The sequence below is a fragment of the Lithobates pipiens genome, unplaced genomic scaffold (assembly GCF_037356315.1).
Source record: "Lithobates pipiens isolate NorthernLeopardFrog02 unplaced genomic scaffold, aLitPip1_a1.2 Scaffold_3, whole genome shotgun sequence".
In the NCBI taxonomy this organism is placed as follows: Eukaryota; Metazoa; Chordata; class Amphibia; order Anura; family Ranidae; genus Lithobates; species Lithobates pipiens.
In genome coordinates, this window is record NW_027507790.1 from 154,698,070 (window position 1) to 154,721,635 (window position 23,566).

Below are 23,566 nucleotides of genomic sequence, written 5' to 3' on the forward strand. Positions count from 1 at the left end.
ATTGCACCTTATTGAGATTAGGCTCAGGTAAGTATTTGGGGGGGGGGGGGGTGCTGCAAGTAAAAAGGTGTTTTACCTTAATGCAGAGAATGTATTAAAGTAAAAAAAATAAAAATCAGCCTTTACAACCACTGTCAGCTGGTAATTTTGTTGACCTATGTCATATGAAGGCTTGCCTAAACAATGCAATACAAATTACATCTGACTGAGTAGAGTCTAGACCCCATATGGTTTTTTGGGGTCGGACATATCAGATTTTGATATATTTATTTATTTTTTTTGCACAAAAAGTCACTTTATGCCCAAGATCCTTATGGGTTAAAAACTAAGGAATCTGTATCAAATGTACAGGCCTGAGAGTGAAATACTGGTTCTTGGCATACCCATTTTTTGCAAACAAAAACCAAGAGCGTGCAACACTTTAAAGCAATATTACTTATATTTCTGACATGTGTTGCATCAGTTTATAATACAGGTCTAGTAGGTGGCTTCATCCATATTGTCATCACTGTTCCCAAAGTCATCTCCATCTTCAAAGTAGGAGGCAACGTAGTCATTTGCCTAAAAAAAAAAAAAAAGTTTCAGGAGTTCAGTAAAATAATTCCAGGAAAAGATGAGGAATATTGGTTGTTACATTAATAAAAAGGGAAAAGAAAGGCGAGTCCATGCAGCACAACGGGAAATTTATAATCAAAATAGCAAGTTCTTAAAAAGGTCTTGACGCGTTTTGGATGGAAAGTGTTTGATCAGAATAGCAAGATCCACCTTGCAGAAGATCGCCAACTACCACGCATGGTAGTGCATTGCGGTGGGCTGCAAAGCATGTGCTTTGGAAGTACGCTGCCTTGGAGAAAACGAATAGCACTAGAGTGTTAAAACATCCCCAAACCCACAGCACTGCTCCAGACTATCACCTCCCACCATGCACAGAAATTCCAGTTACTGAGATCATGTAGCCCAGTGGTCATCAACCCTTTCCTCAGGGCCCACTAACAGGCCAGGTTTGCCAGATAACTGAAATACATCACAGGTGATATAATTTGCTGTTCAGTGATTGCAGTATTCTAGTCTACATCTCAAGGTAATACATAAAGCCTGGCCTGTTAGTGGGCCCTGAGGACAGGGTTGATGACCACTGATGTAGCCCATCTCTGCACCATGCGCAATGTTAGCTCATCCTTGTGTTTAATTCCTACTATTGACAAAACAACTGCATATATAATGTCACCACCCAAGGAAACCACACTTACTAAATGTGTTTCAACACAAAGGCATTACCTACCCTATCCTTGTAAGCAAGCCCATCATGGTGAAACGCGTTAAGTGTGGTTATTAAAAGTCATTGTGTATGCAGCTGCTTTGCCATAGTGGAATAAAAACACTAAGATGAGCCAACACTGAAGTGTAACTTATTTTCCTACCACAATGTGTTAGCACATGTAACATTCATTGTGAAAATGGCACCACAAAACCACCAGAATTACTAAGAGGTAAATGGTGCTTGGTGACCCCTGACCCTCTGTCTGGACAGTGCCAATTGGCCCTGTGCTGATGACATGCACCCTCCAAACAAAAATAATTCTCTAGCAATACACACCAAACTGAGCATGTGCAGAGTGCCCCAAAGCTCTGTTCCATCAGGGGATATATTGGAGGACAGTGGAAGAAAGGGAGGATCAGAGAAGACAGGATCAAACGGCCCTTTTACACAATGCGGAGGATCTTAGGTTCCACAGTGAGTATAACAAGCATACTATACTGTATTTTACTGTTGTGGGTTTAGTAACACTTTAAAAGAGTTAGTCCCCCCTAACTCTAAAATTTCTGCATCTACAAACATCCATGATCTAACACTAACTGATCTAGCACTGTAAAAGGAGAAAAAATCAGTAAACATACCTTTTCTGAAGCCGATCCGACCCAATCCCACTCTGAGCCGTCAGCTGTGGCTTTGCTGTGGAGGCAGGTGCAGTCTATGGCTGATGTCACTTCCCATTCATTTCACAGCCATTGTCGGCTGTGTCCTCTGCAGAGCCTCTGCCGCAGGAGACCGGATTGGATTCAAAAAACGTATGTATACTGATTTCTTCCTTACAGGGCTAGATAGGTTAGTGTTAGATCATGGATGTCTGTAGACGCAAGGATTTTAGTGATTGGGTGGACTTACTTCAGATGCCAAATAGAGAGGGATTTTAAATTGGTGAACTAACAATGTGTTCTATTGTCCATATGCAAAGTAAGAAAAAGAATCCTGTAAGGTTACAAAGCTATGAAAGCAATTTGGATCCTTTACTGAGTGATGCCAACTCTTTTTCACTAAACACAAGAAGATTCATATTTTTTCAATGCAAACAGACAATGTATCTCTTCCATAATAAACTAAAACAAATCTGAACAATATATGCATTTTAACCACTTAACCGGGCCATAGCCGAATGACGGCTACAGCACGGTCAGAGAACTTTGGGGAGGGTGTACTATGACATCCTCCCAGAATTGCGTTCCTGTGCGCCCCCTGGGGTGCGCACACGGTAGTGTCCGTGCTCGGTGGGTCCTCGGGAAGGGACAACCCCAGTGGCCCTTTACCATGTGATAGCTCTATCCAATGATGGAGTCATCACTGTCAAACTGGCGTCATGTCCGGTTCTCTCTGCTGCTCACACCGATCGTGTGAGCAGAGGAGGGAGAAGCTGCAGCGTGTGAAGCTGCGTGAGTTTTTTTTCTGCCTATTCCAAGCGCCCAGCAGATCCCATCTGTGCCTCAGAAGTGCTCTACAGTGCCCCAGCAGTGCCACATCTGTGCCCGTCAGTGCCCAGCAGGAATGAGTCGAACACCCCCCCCCATTCAGTTTGCACCAGAACATGCAAACCCTATCAAAGTCTGGGACACGAACATGAAAAAAAAATCAAAAGTGCTAATTTTAAAGGCTTATATGCAAGTTATTGCCATAAAAAAGTGTATGGGGGGCAGGATCTGGGGGCCCCCCCTTGTTAAAGGAGGCTTCCAGATTCCGATAAGTCCCACGCCTGCATACGCCAACAACCAATGGCCAGGGTTGTCGGGGAGAGGCTCTTGTCCCCAAAGCACCCTCCCCATGTTGATTATCAATCAGCTGCTGCACCTGCAGGGCTCTAATGAGGAAAATCGCAAGGTCTGCATCCCTTTAGATTAGATTTCCTATTGAGTGTATCCAACCAAAAATCTAATTTTTTTGCAGGGAATGCCTAAAATCTGGCTTGTATCTTTGTGCTGACCTCTGGAAAAATCGGTGAGCCAATCACACAAACAGGAAATTATGTTTCTGGGGGGCATTCTGTACACATTCATAAAATCCTTTTCTTGGAGTACATCACGGGACACAGATCCACAGTAATTAAAGTATGGGTTATATGGCACCTTCAGGTGATGGACATTCGCACACCCTAGACAGGACGTTCAACTCCCCATATAACTCCTCCCCTTACCGGGAGTACTTCAGTTTTGTATCAAAGCAATACACGTGTAACCAGAAAGAGGGGAGGGACCTCTGTGTCCTGTGATGTACTCCAAGAAAAGGATTTTACAGGTAAGCCATTATAAAAATCCTATTTTCTTTATCGTACATCATGGGACACAGAGCCACATTACTGTATGGGATGTCCCAAAGCAATGCTATCTGAGGGGAGGGAGACAACAAAAGTAGGGTGCAATCAGACCTGAGGACCTATACTGCTGCCTGCAGCACACTGCGCCCAAAGGCGATATCCTCCTGTCTTCTTACATTCACCAGATTCTTTCAGGTGGATGTATGGCCTGAAGACCAAGTTGCGGCCTTGCAGATTTGAGCCATGGAGGCTTGGTGATGCACTGCCCACGAAGCACTAACTAGTGGTCCTAGAGGCGATTCAGTTCGCATTGTGCGCTATATAAGTATTTCATTCATTCATTCATTCACTAACAGCCTTGGTGGAGTGCACTTTGATTTGAAAAGGTGGAACTTTCCTCTTCAAACCATAAGCTTGAACAATTACTTGCCGAATCCATTTAGCAATAGTAGATTTTGACACTGCCTGTCCTTTCCTAGGACCTTCAGGCAATACAAAAAAACATCTGTTTTCCAAATCTGAGCAGTCACCTTAAAATAGATTTTGACTGCTCTCAATACATTCAGAGAATGTAGCGACTTTTCTTCCATAGAACAGGGTTCTGGAAAAAATGAAGGTAGAACAATATCCTGGTTTAGATGAAAACCTAAAACCACCTTTGGCAGAAAGCTAGGATGAGGACAACACTACTCTATCCTTGTGAATTATTAAATATGGCTCTTTACAAGAATGAGCAGTAAATTCTGAAACCCTTTTTGCAGAAGATATGGCTACCAGAAAAACTAGCTTCCTTGTCAACAGGACCAAGGGGATATGTCATATCGGCTCAAATGGCTGTTTTTGTAATGCCGACAGAACTAAATTCAAGTCCCAAGGGTTCAGGGCTGCTCTAACCGTTGGATTACCCGGATTAGCCGCGTTACCCCCTGTATAAAACTTCAGACCAAAGAATGCGAAGCAAGTGGTCATTGAAACAAAATCGATAAGGCCGAGACCTGGCCTTTGTTGGTACTCAAGGCCAGCTTGATCTCTAACCCAATTTGCAGAAAGGCAAGGATTCTACCTATAACACATTTTCTAGGATGCAAATCAATAATACACTCACTAATGCCCTTTCACCTCTGTGTATTTACCACTGCGCTTCCAGCAAAAGAACCCTTCCCCACTAAGCAGCCACTTAAAATAATGTGTAATTTCTGTGTATGTGTTCCTATTATAAATAATTGAAACACGTGGCGCTAAACCAAGTGACTATTACACCACTAAATATTATACTACAAAGTGCATCAAATATAGCTCGAAACAATTGTATACATAAATAAAAAAATGTTTAATAGTAAACAATAAAAATAAATAACCCAGTGAATAAGTGATAGTTCACACTATACATTTAAACACTCCTAAGCCCTTGTACACACGGTCGGAGAATCCGTTGGAATGTGTCCTATCGGACCGTGTTGTCGGATAATCAGACTGTGTGTGGTATGCATCGGACTGATTCCGTCGGAATATCCGCCGGACCCAATTTTCCAACTTGTTGGAAATATTTTCCGACCAACTGGTTCGATCGGACATACTCCGATCATGTGTAGAGAATTTTGATCGGATCAAGTGTCACGCATGCTCAGATCAAATTCCTACATCAAAGCTATTGGCTACTTGCCTGAACGTAGTCCCATCGTAACGAAATTACGTCATCAGGTTCTGAATGATCGGATTTTTCGACAACTTAGTCGGACCGTGTGTATGCAACAGTTTCGGACAAGATCCGACGGACAAAATCCGACGGATTTGGTTGTCAAAATCTCCGACCGTGTGTACAGGGGCTAAGGGAGTATTGCAGAGCATATGCAGTGTTCATACAATGTTGCAAAAGTCAGTGAGTCTCCAAAACATATTTCACTTTAACAAGCAATATTGATCAGTGTTTTTTTTTTCTCTCTCAAACCGCCTTTCCTTCACCACACCACTGTGAAATGTGATTCCTCTCCCCCTTATATGAATTAACTCACCGACTAAATCAGTCTCACACTCAACGTGTTTGGCAGAGAAGCCCTTTCCAAACCCTTTTTGCAGGGATGTGGATGACAGGCATACAATCCTTCACTTTAGCGGGAGAAAAGCTGACCCAATTGACACTTTCATAGACAGTGCTCTCATGAAATAGCAAAAAGGAAATGCTCCCATAGGGTGATGCTGTAAAAAAAACTTTTAATCACACATAAGAAGATCCTCTTAAAGAGGAAGTAAACCCTCCTAAACATGTTTAGCTTGTTAGATAATGCTTTTCTCAGGCAGCTGATCGCTGCCTGAGAAAGTAAACTTACTTGTGTAGTTTTCGAAAAAAACGCCGTTTACATGTCCGTGACGTCAGCCGCGCTTGCGCAGTGTGGACGAGCGAATGCGGCGTATATTGTATTGCCGCCTTTCATCTTCCTGCCTCTCTGCCTTTTTTTAATACGAGGCATTCTCCTCATTGCGGCAGAGGAGAAGTCTCGCGTTGTAGATCGAGGCTTGGTTAGGATTTCTTATGACGCTACGGCGCATGCGCGAGATTTCCGGAGTGAAATCTAACTAAGGGCGGAAATGACGTCCGGAAAGGACATCAAAGCCAGAATTTGAAATGGCGCAGGCGATACCCGGAAGGGAGATATTTTTGAAACGATCAAAAAAGGTATTTACAGCGCTCGTTTTGAGAAATTACATATATAGGATGAAGGCTGATGTACACTATTAGAGTAACAGTAGAAAATTGGAATTTTTTTGGTCGGGTTTACTTCCTCTTTAAGTTACACTCACATTTAAAAACTTGTAACCACGCCAAATAAGTCAAGCCACAGCACACTTTAACGGAGCTGATTGCCAAAGCATAGATGATTTTTAGCGGACCCAGGGTATGCGAGACACTCTTTAAATCTCTCACCGCTCCTTGGCCTCGCCAGAACCTTGGTGAAGATAGACATGAGCTGTCCGATGGTTCCTCTCTTTCAGTTACCTAGTAGCCACGCCCGACATGTTTCGCCATTCACTTGGCTTAATCATGGGGTTTATGATTGTGCTCAGACCTTCTTGTTCCAGGCAGACAGGATACTGTTTTGCAGCAGTCTACTCCCCTTTTGGGTTGAACATAGAATGGGACCAACCAAGCATGTTGCCTTTTCTCTGTTTTGGCACTTGGTACCCATTAGAATATCTTATGAGGAGGTGTTTTTTACAAGTATTTTTAAATGTTTTATGAGGGTATTTTTATAAAAATTTTTGATAACATATTTTAGAATGTATTTTGGATTTCTTATATTTTTTATTTGAATATATACTGGTTTGGTCCCCATCTCAAAATATCAGCTTAATCTAACCAAGAACATGTCCTTTTTGAGGGGGTGCTGTCATTTGTCACACCTTAATATCACATATTTTTCTTTAAATATATTACACCATTTTTATATTGTTTTTTTACCCCCACATGGAGTACTAGCCACTACACCATTTTGTTGCCCATGTTTAGGCTAGAGCAATGTTTGGATGTATTGTATTGTTTTCCATGTTTTGCTGCCATAAGCCCAATACCTTGTGACTTTGTATATTAGAATACTTGTCCTTATGACAAACGGCTCCATGTTGTAGATTACATACACCTGACATTGCGCCGTTTTAAGCCACATCCGCTCTTAGATGTCCCCCGGAATAGCGGTGCCATGTTTTTGGCTGTTTAAACCAGGCATTGTTCCACGTGATGTCACATCCTCTTTCACATGTTAAAATGAGGCTTGAAACGCTTGTCCGGGCTCCATTTTGGCAGCACCAGGAAGTAATCTCCATAATTTGCACTTTCAATCAGACAGAGCTGCCACTTGTTATGGGGTAACCAGTATCTATAAATACTCAGCCAGTACAGTGGTCCAGCACCCCAGATGATTACTTCTAAGTCGAAACGCATCAGGAGGATATGCTGAGACCACTGTCTTCTTTTATACAAGATTTTACTGCTAAACATGCGAGTTTATTTCCATTGCTTTTCATGTATTAAATTTTCCATACGGAGTTACGCTATATGCATTCCTCTTTTTAATGGTGGGACTGACTACCTATATCTACTGAGTCCATCCATACCTTACACCTGTTCCGAGGTCCATCTTGAGGTCATATCTGGATAGAGCATCTGATCCCCTTGGTATATATTATACTACAAAGCTTTGACTCACTAGCTGTACACCTATTTGAGTTGAACCCTTCTGGTAAGCAGCTTCTGGTGTCTTTGGTGGTGGATCTACTATCAACTGTTATTACATCATACATATTTGAAGTTAAAGCGGGAGTCCACCGGGACTCCGCGTTTGTTTTTTTTTTTTAAAGCCAGCAGCTACAAATACTGCAGCTGCTGACTTTTAAAATAGTGACACTTACCTGTCCAGCGCACCCGCGATGTCGGCACCCGAAGCCGATCTGTAGATCGTATCTCAGGTGCTGCCGCCGCCATCTTGGGTATGGGAATCAGGAAATGGAGCCTTTCGGCTTCATTTCCCGGTTCCCTACTGCGCATGCGCGAGCCGCGCTGCGCAATAAGGACGGTCCCCGCTGCCTCTGGGATCTGTGTGTTTTCCCAGCAGGCAGCGGGGCACTTGCGGGAAGGGGCGGGTACTTGCGGAAAGGGGCGTAATATACGCCCCTTTCCGCAGAGAGCTATCCCGGAAGTGGGTACAGATACCTAGACTGTACAGGTATCTGCACCCCCCTCCCCCCTGAAAGGTGCCAAATGTTGCGCCGGAGGGGGGGAGGGTTCCGATGAGCGGAAGGTCCACTTTAGGGTGGACCTCCGCTTTAAAGACTGTCACTATATCATATCCACATGTGGTTGAGGATCATCATCACACATGATTGAAGTTTGTCACTGACTTTTTTTGGACAACACACGTCCAAGTTCCTCTGTTTATAGACATCACATGTTATAATAGAGGACTGCTTGGAGTATTTTTGAGCACATCATTATTCATGTTTTTTATACTTGTATCATTTGTTATGGTTTATACGATCACATAAGCGTTGCACATTTCACCTAATTTGAATGAAACTGAGCCTAGGGAACTGCTTTCAAAAGAAGCCACCATCTTCCCCAACAACCACATACAAAAGGCGAATAGAAGGACCCTTCTTCGCCCTGACCACCTGAACCAGCTCCTTTATGGCGCTGATCTTTGCCTGGGGTGAAAAAACCCTCTTCTGGGCTGTATATATAATCAGAGCTATGAAGGTTTCTCTAGCTTGAGGACCCAACCTAGGTATTCCAGGTAGTTGACTGTGGTGACCATACTTTGGTGTAAGTGGACTACCGACCGGTCTATCAAGAGCAGGTCGTCTAGGTATGCTATAATTGTTACACCTTGAGTCCTTAATCTGGCCAGAAGTTTTGTAAACACCCGAGGTGCAGTAGCTAGACCGAAAGGCAAGGCTATAAATTAAAAGTGAAGTTTTTCTACTTAGAAACGCAGATATTTTTGATGAGCGGGGAAAGCGCACATGCAGGTATGCATCCTTGATGTTGATTGACGCCAGAAGCTCTCCTCCTTGTAGGATGGAGACTTCAGGAACCAGTTTAGATCTAGAATGGGTCTGATATTTCCATTTGGTTTTGGCACTGTGAAAAGGTTTGAAAACAAACCAACCCCTGCTCTTCCATGGGGACCACCATGATCACTTTTTGCAACAAAAGTCAGTCTAACACTTGAAAGAGAATTCTTTTTCTCTGGAACTATGGGAACATTTGACCTGAGAAAACAAGCAGACGGGAATTCTCTGAACTCTAGTTTGTAACCTAGAGCTGTTGTGGAGACCACCCATCTGTCCCAAAATTCCTCCCGCCAGACCCTTGAGAACTGTAGAAGTCTTCCCCCCCCCCCCACTCAAACGAGGGGCACCCCTTCATAAAGAGGCTTTAGTGTTCCGTCTTGCAGGTTTCCTCCCCAGGCCTTCTTTTGTCCCTGGGGTTGACCCTGAGTTTTCCTCTTGAACCTGACGGTGGAGGTTGTCGCGACTGCCTAGAGGCTGATGCCCCTGGCACTGGAGAAAGAGGCAGTTTAAATGAGGGACATTTACTCCTCTTAACTGGAGAAAGGGTACTTTTCCCACTTGATATCTTTTGGATATATTTATCCAAATCATCCCCAAACAGCTTTTCACCGCAAAAAGGAAAACCAGCCAGAAACTTTATGCATGGCGCTTCGTTTGACCAACTTTTCAACCATAAGATTCTACGCATATGCACCAACCCAAGCGTAAGGCGAGAGGTTTGAATAATATGATCTGATTGTGTCAGTCACAAAACACAAAGCCGCCGGCAGCTCGGCTAAATCCTGGGCCTGCTGTTCAGGGAAAACCTTGAGCACCTGTTTCAAATGGTCTCTGAAGGATTGACATACCCCAATTGCCGCCACTTCTGGTTGAGCCACTGAACCTGCCATGGAGAAAATGTTTTTTTAACAGGAATTCCAATTTTTTATCAGTTGGATCCCTAAGCATTTGTGCATTGTCAACTGGACAAGTCAAGCTTTTATTCACAGAGGATATAGCAGCATCAATTGCTGGTATACTCCACATTTTAGTACATTTTTCCTCCATAGGATAAAGTGTTGAAAACTTTTCGGGGGGAAAAAAATGCTTATCTGGGAGATTCCACTCAGAATAGATAAGCTTTTCCAGCAATTTCTCAGCTTTTGAAGCTGAAGAAGATCCTTCCCCCACTTGATCCCTCGGAGGAGGAGTCATCAGTCTCGCCACGGTCCCCTGAGGGGGATTCATCTTCCCTCTCCCATTGTTCTTCTGTTTGAGGATCCTGGGTGGAATATGTGCAGCAGCTCTCCCAGGTCCCGTTTTCTCTCCTCACTGGCTCACACAGCAGCAGGAGCCATTGTCTCCCTCTGCTGACAGTCACAGCAAGTGGGCCAATGAGGAGAGAGCAGGGGTGGGAATGAGCCTGTCCATTCACAGAAGTGCGACTCATAAAAAAGCCTGCTTGAGTGCCCCCATATTAAAGGCTTGCTATTGGGGGCACTCGACAGGGGGGGGAGGAGCCAGGACCATCAGCAGGGGACCCAAAAAGAAGAGGATCAGAGCAGATTTAAAAAAAAAAAAAAAAAAAAGTTTTATGCTTTTCTTTAACTACAACCTTTAGACTCACTTTAACCAATCTTAACAAGGTTGGCCCATAGGGTAATTGAACACAGAAAGATTTGGAACGAATAGACATTTCCCCAAATTAACATACCAGTCATTAGCAAAAGGACTAATAGGTTTAGGGTACTGGCAGGCAGATAGTGTTTACCAATCCGTGACCCTGCCTACCATTCCATCCAACAGCATCAGCTGATTCTATGGACCCATAGCTGAAAGTAATAATCCTTAAACAGGTCTACCTCTGACTAAGATAATTCAGGTAAAAATCTATACATTACTTCTTCATATTCCTCCTCATCTTCAATCTCTGCCTCAACTTCCTCCTCCTCTTCTTCATCACCACTACCCTTTTTCTTTACATTTTCTTCATCCGATTTTTCTTCATCGCCTTTTTTCTCCAGTTCCTGTATCAATAAATTTAGTTTAAGTTTAAATAGTTTACCTGGAGTAATTAGTGAATGTAAAGTACTGTGCAAAGGTTTTAGGCTGGTGTGAAAATATGCTATAAATTAAGATTGCTTTCAGAAAAGTGAAAAAAAGTATTTGCCCCCTTCCTAAAAAAAAAAATATATATATATATAACAATAATAATAATAATAATAATAATAATAATAATAATAATAATAATAATAATAATAATAATAATAATATATATATATATATATATATATATATATATCAAACTTAAATGATTCAGATCAAACACATTTTATTATTACACAAAGATAACCCGAGTAAATACAAGATGCAGTTTTTAATTATTCAATTTATTAAAAGGGGAAAAAAAAAAAAAAGCTGTTCAAACTTGCCTGGCCCTATGTGAAAAAGTAACTGCCTCTCCCTTGCTGAATCATGAATGAACTGATTAACCACAATTTTTGGAAAGCCAAGTTAAAGCGGAGGTCCACCCTAAAGTGGACCTTCCGCTCATCGGAACCCCCCCCCTCCGGCGCCACAATTGGCACCTTTCAGGGGGGAGGGGGGTGCAGATACCTGTACAGTACAGGTATCTGTACCCACTTCCGGGATAGCTCTCTGCGGAAAGGGGCGTATATTACGCCCCTTTCCGCAAGTGCCCGCCCCTTCCCGCAAGTGCCCCGCTGCCTGCTGGGAAAACACACAGATCCCAGAGGCAGCGGGGACCGTCCTCATTGCGCAGCGCGGCTCGCGCAATGTGCAGTAGGGAACCGGGAAATGAAGCCGAAAGGCTCCATTTCCTGATTCCCATACCCAAGATGGCGGCGGCAGCACCCGAGATACGATCTACAGATCGGCTCCGGGTGCCGACATTGCGGGCGCGCTGGACAGGTAAGTGTCACTATTTTAAAAGTCAGCAGCTGCAGTATTTGTAGCTGCTGGCTTTTAAAAAAAAAAAAAAACGCGGAGTCCCGGTGGACTCCCGCTTTAAATTTCACTTGCCACACTCAGGCCTGATTACTGCCAGACCTGTTGAATCACGAAATCACATAAATAGAAACTGTCCGCCAAAGTGAAACACGCTAATAGATCACAAAAAGCCATACATCATGCCAAAATCTTAAAAAAAAAAAATTAAGAACAGATTAGAAACAAAACATGTATCGGTCTAGGAAGGGTTTCAAAGTCATTTCTAAGGTTTTGGAATGCCAGTGAACCACGGGGAGAGCCATTATCCACAAATAGAGATAACTTGGAACAGTGTTGAACCTTCCCAGGAGTGGCCGTCCTACAAAAATTACTCCAAAAAGCACGACGACGACTCATCCAGGAGGTCACAAAACATCTAAAGACCTGCAGGCCTCACTTGCCTCAGGTAAGATCAGTGTTCATGATTCAACAATAAGAAAGTCTGGGCAAAAATGGGATCCATGGGAGAGTTCTAAGGCCAAAGCCAATGCTGACCAAAAAGAACACAAAAAAAAAATTCTCAACAGTTCTGCTTCTTCTGGGTGACAGCTGTTATATAGCTGAGGGCTATAGAACCGTGTGGTCCCGCCCCCTCCGACACCACAGGTGTTGGTTACGTGATCGGATAAGGGTCTGGTATGGACTTTGAGGGGACCCCCACTCAATTTTATTTTATTTTTTTACATTTTTTGGTTTAGGGTTCCTCTCAATATTCACACCAGACCCAAAAGGGCCTAGTAATGGACTGGGGGGATCCCTTTTCTTCAATGAGTTTAATCTAGATTGCCAAGACCCGATAATTCATTACAGCCGCGATCAGTTTTAATTGGCAATTTTTTCTTTAGAAATTTAATTTTGCTGCGGTACTGTTCTAAACACGGTAAAAATGTGCCACTTTACAGGCATACTATATAGACACCCCCCCAGGCATGACATTTAAAAGGAATATTTCATTTTTATTGTTTCACTTTAAACCAGCTCCCGACCGGCGCACAACGATATACGTCGGAAGAATGGCACGGGCAGGCAAACTGGTGTACAGGTACGTCCAGTTGAAATTGCCTCCCTGCCATCGTGCGCGTACCACTCGGGACCCCCGCGAGTCTGATCGCCGCAGGGATACCCGTGATCGTCTCACGGGGAGGCTGAACGGGGAGATGCCGATGTAAACAGCATCTCCCCGTTCTGCCTAGCAACAAGTGACACTGATCTCTCCTCCCTGTGATTGGAGCAGAGATCAGTGTTCACTAACACACAGCCACACCCCCCCAGTTAGTAACACGCCCCCAGGACACAATTAACCCCTACACTGCCACCCCCTGGTTAACCCCTTCACTGCCAGTGTCATTTACACAGGAATCAGTGCATTTGTATAGCACTGATTGCTGTATAAATGACAATGGTTCCAAAAACGTCCGATGTGTCCACCATAATGTCGCAGTCACAAAAAAAAAAAAAAATATATATATATATATATATATATATATATATATATATATATATATATATATATATAATAGAATTCGCTGATCGCCGCCATTACTAGTAAAAAAAAAAAAAAAAAAAAAGAATATATTAATAAAAATGGCATAAAACTATCCCCCATTTTATAAATGCTATAAATTTTGCGCAAACGAATCAATCGCTAAATGCGATTTTTTTTTACCAAAAATATGTAGAAGAATAAATATCGGCCTAAACTGAGGAAAAAAATGTTTTTTTTTATATATTTTTGGGGGATATTTATTATAGCAAAAAGTAAATAATGCGTTTTTTTCAAAATTGTCGCTCTTTTTTTGTTTATAGCGCAAAAAAATAAAAACCGCAGGGGCGATCAAATACCGCCAAAAGAAAGCTATTTGTGGGAAAAAAAGGAAGTCAATTTTGTTTGGGAGCCACGTTGCACAACCGCGCAATTGTTAGTTAAAGCGACGCAGTGCCAAAATCGCGAAAAGTGGTCTGGTCTTAAGCCAGCAAAATGGTCCGGTCTGAAAGTGGTTAAGCATAAAAAAAATAAAAATAAATCACTGCTCCCGAAAAACTCCCCGTTTAAAAAAATAAAAATAAAATGTAATTTGCATTGATACATGTCCCCTGGGGCAGGACCCAGGTCCCCAAACACTTTTTATGACAATAACTTGCATACAAGCCTTTAAAATAAGCACTTTTGATTTTTCATGTTAGTGTCCCATTGACTAATGGTGTTCCGGTGGCTTTCGAATTTGCCCCGAACAGCGTATATTGTTCTGTGTATGCTGAACATCCCGAACAACCAAAGTTTCGGCCTGAACCTATGTTCGGGCTGAACCATTCACCCATCCCTAGTGATGAGAACCAAGCTTTTCATGGATAGAACATGCTCCTAGTTGCATGTTTTGTTTGACCGTCTTTCACTTCCTAAAAAAGGTTGGCAGTCGTTCTTAGACAGACCTGCCCAGCCCCACCCCCCTCATCCTTCGAGAGAGAAAGAGAGAAAGAAAATATTTGGAACTATGTTCTGCTCACTCTTCATGGTTCCAGCTACACCTAAACACACAGTTTGTGGTGTGGCACTGTGCGGGCCACTGTGTGCGCATGGTGTGGCACACGCCCAGCTGCAGCGAACGGCGGAGGGAGCTGGGGAAGAAATATGAAAGAAATAGGGGTACAAAGGAACATTTTCGAAAGTTTGGAAGGATACAGATCAATTTCTATTGCTCATTACTAGGGATGGGCGAAAGTTTTGGCCCGAGCATAAGTTCAGACCAAACTTTAGTTGTTCAGACATTCGGCGAACAACGAACAGCCACGGAACCCTGTTAAAGTCTATGAGACACCAACAGGTGCTCATTTTAAAGGCTTATATTCAAATTACCAAAATACATACACACCTCAAATTCCACCACCTAAGTGTGTCAACACTGCGCCAGCACCCACCCTCCCCCAGCTGCCACTTATATTATATATATATATATATATATCACTAAATAAATCAAAAAGTAAATATAAATCAACTCCACTTTGTCAAATCAATATCACCTTGTGGCGCTTAATCAGTGCAAACCCCCCTATATACCCTTGCAAAGATACCGTATATACTCGAGTATAAGCCGAGATTTTCAGCCTCTTTTTTGAGGCTGAAAGTGCCCCCCTCGGCTTATACTCGAGTCATCGCCGTCTGCCTGCCCGATCAGCGTGTCGAGCAGACAGACGGCGGACATTCTACTATTCAAAAGCCACGCCTCCCTGTCTGTGATAGGCGGAACACTCAATTTCCCAGCAGTCAGTGGTCCGCCTATCACGGACATCCGCTCATCCTCATACTACGGACGAGGATGAGAGGATGTCCGTGATAGGCGGAACACAGACTGCTGGGAAATTGAGTGTTCCGCCTATCACAGACGGAGGCGTGGCTTTTGAACAGAGGAATGGCCGCCGAGGCGCCGACGAAGAGCGGCGATCCTGGCATGGCAGAAGGACGGAGGCTTGGCACGGGACGACGGAGGCACGGGACGACGGAGGCTCGGGACACAGGTAGGCTGGACACACAAGGCTGCACGGACACACACACACAGGGATGGATGGACACACACAGGGATGGATGGATGGACGGACACACACACAGGGATGGATGGATGGACGGACACACACACAGGGATGGATGGACGGACACACACACAGGGATGGATGGATGGATGGACGGACACACACACAGGGATGGATGGATGGATGGACGGACACACACACAGGGATGGATGGATGGACGGACACACAGGGATGGATGGATGGACACACACACAGGGATGGACGGACACACACACAGGCATGTCTCACCCTCGGCTTATACACGAGTCAATAAGTTTCCCAGTTTTTTTGGGGTAAATTGGGGGCCTCGGCTTATATTCGGGTCGGCCTATACTCGAGTATATACGGTATATACTTTTCAGTAGAGTGAATGAAAAGGGCTGCCTAGCCCTTGTTACACTTATCTGCAAAATATGTATAAAATATACCCTAATTCACCAAAAAAATTTAAATATGAGTAGAAATAGAACGTCAATACAAATTATATATATATATATATATATATATATATATATATATATATATATATATAACAAAAATATACACTTCCTTTGAGATGCTAGTGAACAGCAAAACAAATGTAATTATCCTTAAACCACAAAGTGCGAATGTGTAAAAAAAAAAAAAATTGTTTAGAAATGAAAGATAAAAAGTCCTAAAAAGTGTCCAAAAAAGACTAATATTGGTATAGAGAAAACCATCAGATCCTTCTCCTGTGCAGTTATATGTGCAGTATATTCAAGTTGTTGTCATAAAAAGTGTTTGGGGACCTGGAACCTGCCCCAGGACACATGTACCAATGCAGACATTTTTTTTTTTTTTTAACTGACATTTTTTCAGGAGCAGTGATTTTATGAATGCTTAAAGTGAAATAAAAGGAGATATTCCTTTAAATATCGTGTGTCCAATCCCAGCCAGTCACATGTAAACACGAATATGCTGGGAATCGGATCAGCAGCATCTCCTCACAGGGGGCATCCTGTATATCATTTGGGTACAGTGTAGCATGACCACGTAATTGTCATTCAAAATGCGACAGCGCTGAAAGTTAAAAATGGCCTGGGTTGGAAGGGTGTGTTAGTGCCCTGTAGGTTAATGATTGCTGGGGAGAATTTAAGTGTTGGGGTGAACTTCCACTTTAATTGTTGAAGGAAGTCCTGAAATCAAGGTCACGATGAAAGAAAACCCCCAATGATAGCCCACAGTGAATGATCAATTAACTAAGAAGCACATCGTGGGCAGTCAATGTACACCTAAAGAACAGTCGTAACCTCTAGTTTTCTTATAGGCTTTTGTCTACAGCTGGTTCTGTGTGCACCTTTAGCTTTTGCCTCTGCTGACCCAGGTACACCTAGCTCTTTTTTTCTCCCACAGTTACCAAATGTTAATCTCAAACTAAATTTGCAACTTACCTCAATTTTCTTTAGAACATCTACATTGGTAATAGGTTTTTTTTCTTTCACCTTTTTTACACCTGGTAAAAAAAAACAAAAAAACCCACACACATGGATCCAATCTTTTTAAAGCATATGAAATGCAATAGCAAATGAAGGATTTAGCACTTAGCAATAAACCTTAGTCATGGTTCACATTGGAGTGATTTGGTATGCAATTTGATGCATGCCAAAATCGACAGCAATTGCCAGAAATGGCGCTGCCCAAATTTGTGCGACGCCACATTTGCGGCGCAGCACTGATTCCCAAAAGTAGTTTCTGCTCTGCCCCATTGTTAAGTTAACCTTGAGATTACTTGTGTTGTGGCCTTTGCTGCATAGCTGGGCCAGTAACTCTTTTATTGTTGGTTATTGTGAACCTGCACAGATTAATTCGTTTGGCAAAAGGCTTCACCTTCCTCCCCAACACAGCCATGTCGGACATTTTGCACACATTAACAGGTATACCACATGTAACCACTTCTATACCGGGCCTATTCTGGCACTCCTCTACTACATGTAAAAATAACCCCAAACATATACACATACATATGTCAACATTTTAAAGTTGTTTTTTTTTTTTTTTTTTTTACAGGATACTAGTTTAAAGTTACAGAGGAGGTCTTGGCCTTGAGCTAGAATTGTTGCTCTTGCTCTAATGTTCACAGCGATACCTTACATATGTGGGTGCTACATTTTTTGTCAATCACTTTTATTTCTATTACAAGGAATGTAAAGAGGAGCATGGGTAATACGAGCTGCCTGTGAGAGAGGGGAGGGACCCGATGACGGCGCCCGTGTGAGCAGATGGGGGCGGTCCCGCTGATCAGCTGGAGCAGCGTGAGGGGAAAGGACGCTGAGCGCCATGGATGAAGCCGCCCGGAACGTCCTATCTCACCACTAAACAGACCGACCGTGTACCGCGTACACCCTCAGGGTGCTAAACGGGTAAAAGCGCTGTGGCTTCGATCGATCGGTCCAGAGTCTGTCGATCCCCCCCCCCCCCCCCTCCGCGTATGGTCTCTGCTGCCCTTGTATGAGACCTATAGTGGGCTAGTGCACTGCCAGGACCTAGGACCAGGTGGAGGGACAATACAACAGCGTCTGAAGAGATTCCTGGTGCGCTGGCAAACACAGCGGAAGCGGACTGACTGATACCCCCTTGATGATCCCCTGGAGGCTGTATGAACAGAGGAACGAGATGGACTGAGGTCTGTGGACACTATATACTTACAAGCAACCACCTCCTCCCCAGGTATTTTTTTTATTGAACCTTATATGCCGAACACATGCTGAATATGCGGAATATTTGTTAAACTTCATATGAAATGTATTTGAACATTCCCTGTTGATGCTCTGGGTGGCCCTAGATGAAAAGACTCAGTATAAGCAGGAGGAATGGAAACAGAGCAAAACAGTGGAGGCTCAGGAAACTGATCTCACATATTCTTGAGAGGGCAGACCAGGATGTAAAAGGAATAAGTGGAGCTTAAACATAAATGATTGATAAAACGACATATATCCACAAAAACGATGTATATGACTTGCATATGAAGTATAACGAATGCTCACCGGAATGTTATGTGTGATAATGTGTGGCCCGCTTTTTGGAGTCCTGTAAACTCCTTTTTAGAAGAGATTGCAGTAATAGCTCTCACTTAAAAACACAGAGAAAGTGGGCGAGGATCTGGGAGCTGGGCTCTCACTGCAGCGCAGGTGGCACAACCAAAGAAACACTGAATAAAGAAATCTTTTTATTTTTTTTCTCTCAATCCTGGGGAGGCAAAGGACAAAAGGTGGGAATATGAGGGGGAAGAAATCAAAAGGCGAATGAATCAAAGGAGAGTCTTAATACAAGCACGATTCAGAAGTATATGAAGGAAATTAGTGTAAAAAGCCCCGGATTAGAAAAAAAGCAGCAGGGGGTAAGGGAGAAGAAGAGAGAAGTAACTAAGTCAGCAGGGGCCCCCGGGAGATAACTCAGGGGAGGAGCTGGACTCAGATTTGGAAGGCAAAATGAGGGGGCAGAGGGATATCGCTCAAATCCCCACAAAAGGTGAAATGCTGGAAATGTTCGCCAAACTAGAGAATACCATTAAAATAGAAATTTCAAACGTCAGGACGGATATGGGCCATTTATTGAGGAGAGTGGAAGAAGCAGAGGAACTAACGGGTAAACAGGCCCATGAAATATTAGAACTGAAAACGCAAGTTGGGAAACTGCAAACGGACCAGCGGGACATTCTATATAAGCTGGAAGAACAGGAAAACCAAAACAGACGTCAAAACCTAAGGATTAGAGCATTGCCGGAACAACAAGGAGAAGATTTGGGGGTTAAGATGGGAAAAATATTTAACCCTATATTAGGAAGAGGGATAGGAGAGGATTTAAAGATTGAGCGGGTTTATAGGGTGAGGAAACCCCCAGGTCTGAGGGAAGAGGTCCCGAGAGACGTAATTATAAAGTTTTGCCTCTTTGAAGATAAAGCCAAGATATGGAGCAGGCTCAGAGGGCTGCCCCCATTACAATACGAGGGAGTATCTTTACAGGTTTTTTCGGACTTATCGGCAGGAACATTGGCTCGGAGGAGACGTTTAAAACCGTTACTAGAACAAATGAAATTGGCGAATATCCGATATAGTTGGGGGTTTCCAGCGGCCCTATTGGTCCAGCGGGATGGAAGAACATTTAGATTAAAATTTCTAGATGAGTTGGAGGTCTTCTGTAATAATCTGGGGATCCCAGTACCAAAGATCTCTAAAGATGCCTAATGGACTTATATAAAGGACATTGGTATTGGGAGTTGGATTTGGGGAAGGTGTATAAGGTTGCTGATCTCCTTCTCTCTATTTTTTCTTTTTTTTTCTTTTCTCTCTCTTTTTTTGTGGAGGAGGGGGAGGGGGGAGAGTGGGGAGGGCGGATGGTGGAAAGAGGGTGGCGGATGGATCAGGTGGGGCCCCGGGACATCATACCGTGTCTGAGGAGGGATCCCCCGTCTCCCAGGGGGGGGCGGGAGGGGGGGGACCCTGACACGGGTGGCCGCGATCGGAGTCTCACCCTAGCGGGTAAAAATCTGCAGAATAGAGGGGGTCCTCAGCTGCAGAGTAGAGGTCAGGATTTGGCCAGGGGGGGAGGGAGGGGAGGGGGAGGAGGTTCCTTGCAGCACCAACTAAGGTAATATGTATTGAGATGAGGCAGAAAAGAAGACGAAAGCATTACATCTTAATGGAAAACTATAGATGATAGAAGTAAACTTCCTGTCATATAATGTTAAGGGTCTGAATTCTCTGGTCAAGAGGCATAAATTGTTGAAGGAATTACAGCAGTACAGAGCGGGGGTGGTGTTCCTGCAGGAGACCCATTTGTCTCAGGACACAAATATTAAATTATATTCAGATAGTTATCCAAATTGGTTATATGGGGACTCGCCTATAAAGAGAGCTAAGGGAGTCGCAATAGGGTTTGAGAAATGTATAAAGTTCACATTGTTTGAGAGGATGACAGACCCTGAAGGTCGATACCTGTTTGTAAAGGGAAAATTAGGGGATAAGATTCTCACCCTAGCAAATGTATATTGCCCCAACAAAAATCCTATAAGTTATTTGAAATTAGTTCTGGGGAAGTTAGAAGATTTTAAGGAAGGGGATGTTGTCCTTGCAGGAGATTTCAACTTTTGTATGGATCCATCTAGGGATAGTACGTCCCAGGCTAGGGGGCTAAATACGAAATCATTGAAAATGATTAAACTATGGTTGAAACAACACCAGATGATGGATGTTTGGAGGTTGCAGCATGATAAAATAGAAGATTACACCTTTTTCTCCCCCGTGCATGGGACGTACTCCAGGTTGGATCACATACTGGTGGATCACAGGTTACTGGACCTAGTGACGGAAACCAAGATAGGAATAATTACACTATCAGACCACGCCCCGGTGTCAATGAAGATGAGGATGCCCGGAACGCAGAGGCAACCGTTCACGTGGCGATTGAACGAGAACCTTCTGCAGGACGAGAAAATTGCGGAGACAGTATTAAAGGAAATCGAATTTTATTTCTCCGTCAATGACACAGCTGAAATTTCTGGTGCCTCTCTTTGGGAGGCACATAAAGTATATATTAGGGGCATCCTCATCTCCATGGGCACAAGAAAAAAAAAGGAAAGACTTGAGAAAATAGAAAACTTAAGAGAAGAGGTATATAAATTAGAACAGGCCCATAAAAAATGAAGGAGGCAACAGCAGGAACAACTCCACTTATTGGTGATTAAGAGAGATGAACTTAAAGATATGATGGAACAGGAATCAAAGAGGACATTGGACAGGAGAACTAGAGAGAGATACTACCTGGGAAATAAAATAAGTAGTCATCTAGCAAGACAGTTGAAGAGGAAGAGAGGGATTAACTTTATTGATAAAATACAAGACAAGAGCGGGAAGATGACCCATACTACCAGGGAGATAGCTGAGGTGTTTAAGCAATATTATGAAGCACTGTATAATTTAGGACAAAAAGGGGCAAAAGATTCCAGAAAGAAAGACAAAATTAAAGAATTCCTGAATAAAGTGAAACTACCGAGTTTAGCAGAGAGTGATAGATATGACTTAGACAGACCCATTACAGAAGAAGAGATCTTTAAGGCCCTGAAAGAAACCGCCTCTGGCAAAAGTCCGGGACCAGACGGATTCACGATCTCGTATTTGAAAAAATATAAAGAGATCCTGGTCCCTAAGCTCTGTAAGTACATGAACGGCCTGGGCAGGGATTTTGGGATGGAAGGAGAGGCCTTGCGGGCCTCAATCACGGTGTTGCTAAAGGAGGGGAAGGATGGCACGCTTTGTTCTAGTTACAGACCGATTGCTTTATTAAACACGGACACCAAAACTATTCGCCAAGGTCTTAGCATCTAGGCTGAAGGAAAGGATGAACGAACTGGTTCATCCGGACCAGGTCGGATTCATCCTGGAGAGAGAAGGTAGGGACAACGGTGTGCGTTCGTTGCTCCTGCTACAGGCCTTAAAAACGAGTGGGTCCCCAGGACTATTCCTGTCGATTGATGCGGAGAAGGCATTCGACAGGGTAGACTGGGGACTCATGTTTGAAACGCTGGAAGTGCTGGGCCTTGGACCAAGAATGATCCAATGGATCAAGGTGTTATATAATCATCCTCAGGCATCAGTAAAAGTGAATGGGATGTCATCCGCACAATTTCAAATGGAGAATGGAACAAGACAGGGGTGCCCTTTGTCACCCCTTCTTTTTGTATTATCCTTGGAACCGTTACTGGCCTCCATCCGAGATAACCCAGACATAAAAGGGATTAAAGTGGGTGAGGAAGAGCACAAACTCGCAGCATATGCGGACGATGTGCTGTTCTACATCTCCAACCCAAGGATCACGATTCCAAACTTGCTGAGGTTGTTGGAAAAATACGGGGAAATCTCGAATTTGAAAATAAACCTCAGCAAGTCCGAAGTCTTAAATATTAATATCAAGGGAAAGGAAAAGGTAAGACTCATTGAGGAATTCCGGTTTCCTTGGCGAAAGGAGATTAAATATCTGGGAGTTCTCCTCCCCGATACTATTAAGAAAATCTATGTTAACAATTATATTCCATTACTAGAGGATATTAAGAGAGAAATAAAAAAATTTTCAACATGCCACCTCTCCTGGTTTGGGCGAATTAACGCGGTCAAAATGGTTCTGGCCCCAAAGATTCTATATAAGTTTCAAATGCTGCCCATTTCTCTCCCCCTTGTTTTCTTTAGGACATTAAAAGGGCTAATCTCAAGGTATATTTGGCAACATAAAAAACCAAGAATTGCTTATGCGGTTCTGAGCAGGGAAAAAAAAAAGGGGGGCCTTGCAGTCCCGGATTTTAAAAAAATATTACAATGCGGTGGTTCTTACACGAGTAGTGGAATGGGGGAAAGAGGCAAATAATAAAAGGTGGGTAAGTCTAGAAAAGGCGATGAGCCAAGCACAGTTAGGACGGATAATTTGGAATCCCCCTCAGTATAGGTTTGTAGGAGTAAACACACATGAAATAACACGTATTGCACTTAAGGTATGGGATCGAATTCACGCACATAATAAATGGAGTTACAACTCACCTTTAATTTATTTAAAAGACAACGACTATTTTACACCTGGGAAACAGGAGGTGGGGGGTAATTGGATAATAAAAAGTAATGCACAGGTAAAAGATATTATTTATAGAGGTAAAATTAACACGTTGGAAGCACTTAGGAAGGATAGGGAACTTATGCGGATGGATGCCTGGAGGTATCTACAGTTAAGCCACTTTATTACAAAATTTCCCCATCCAATTCGGAGTGAGGAAGAATATAGGCCTTTTGAGCGGCTGTGTCTGAGAGACAAATCAAAAAATAATATAGCTCGAATTTATAAAATTCTATTAGAGGGGGAAG

At 43.2% G+C, this 23,566-nt stretch overlaps 1 protein-coding gene across 1 annotated transcript in view; it reads right to left on the bottom strand.

Annotated features, from left to right (window-relative positions):
• Positions 1-420: 420 nt before the first annotated feature.
• POLR3G (RNA polymerase III subunit G) overlaps positions 421-23,566 on the bottom strand; it is a 56,519-nt gene continuing 33,373 nt past the window's right edge. The window contains exons 6-8 of the mRNA XM_077462404.1: positions 17,114-17,175; positions 11,030-11,155; positions 421-561 (exon numbers count right to left, since the gene is read on the bottom strand). Coding sequence (XP_077318530.1) covers positions 478-561; positions 11,030-11,155; positions 17,114-17,175 — 272 coding nt within the window. The 3' untranslated portion in view covers positions 421-477. The remainder of the gene's footprint in view (positions 562-11,029; positions 11,156-17,113; positions 17,176-23,566) is intronic.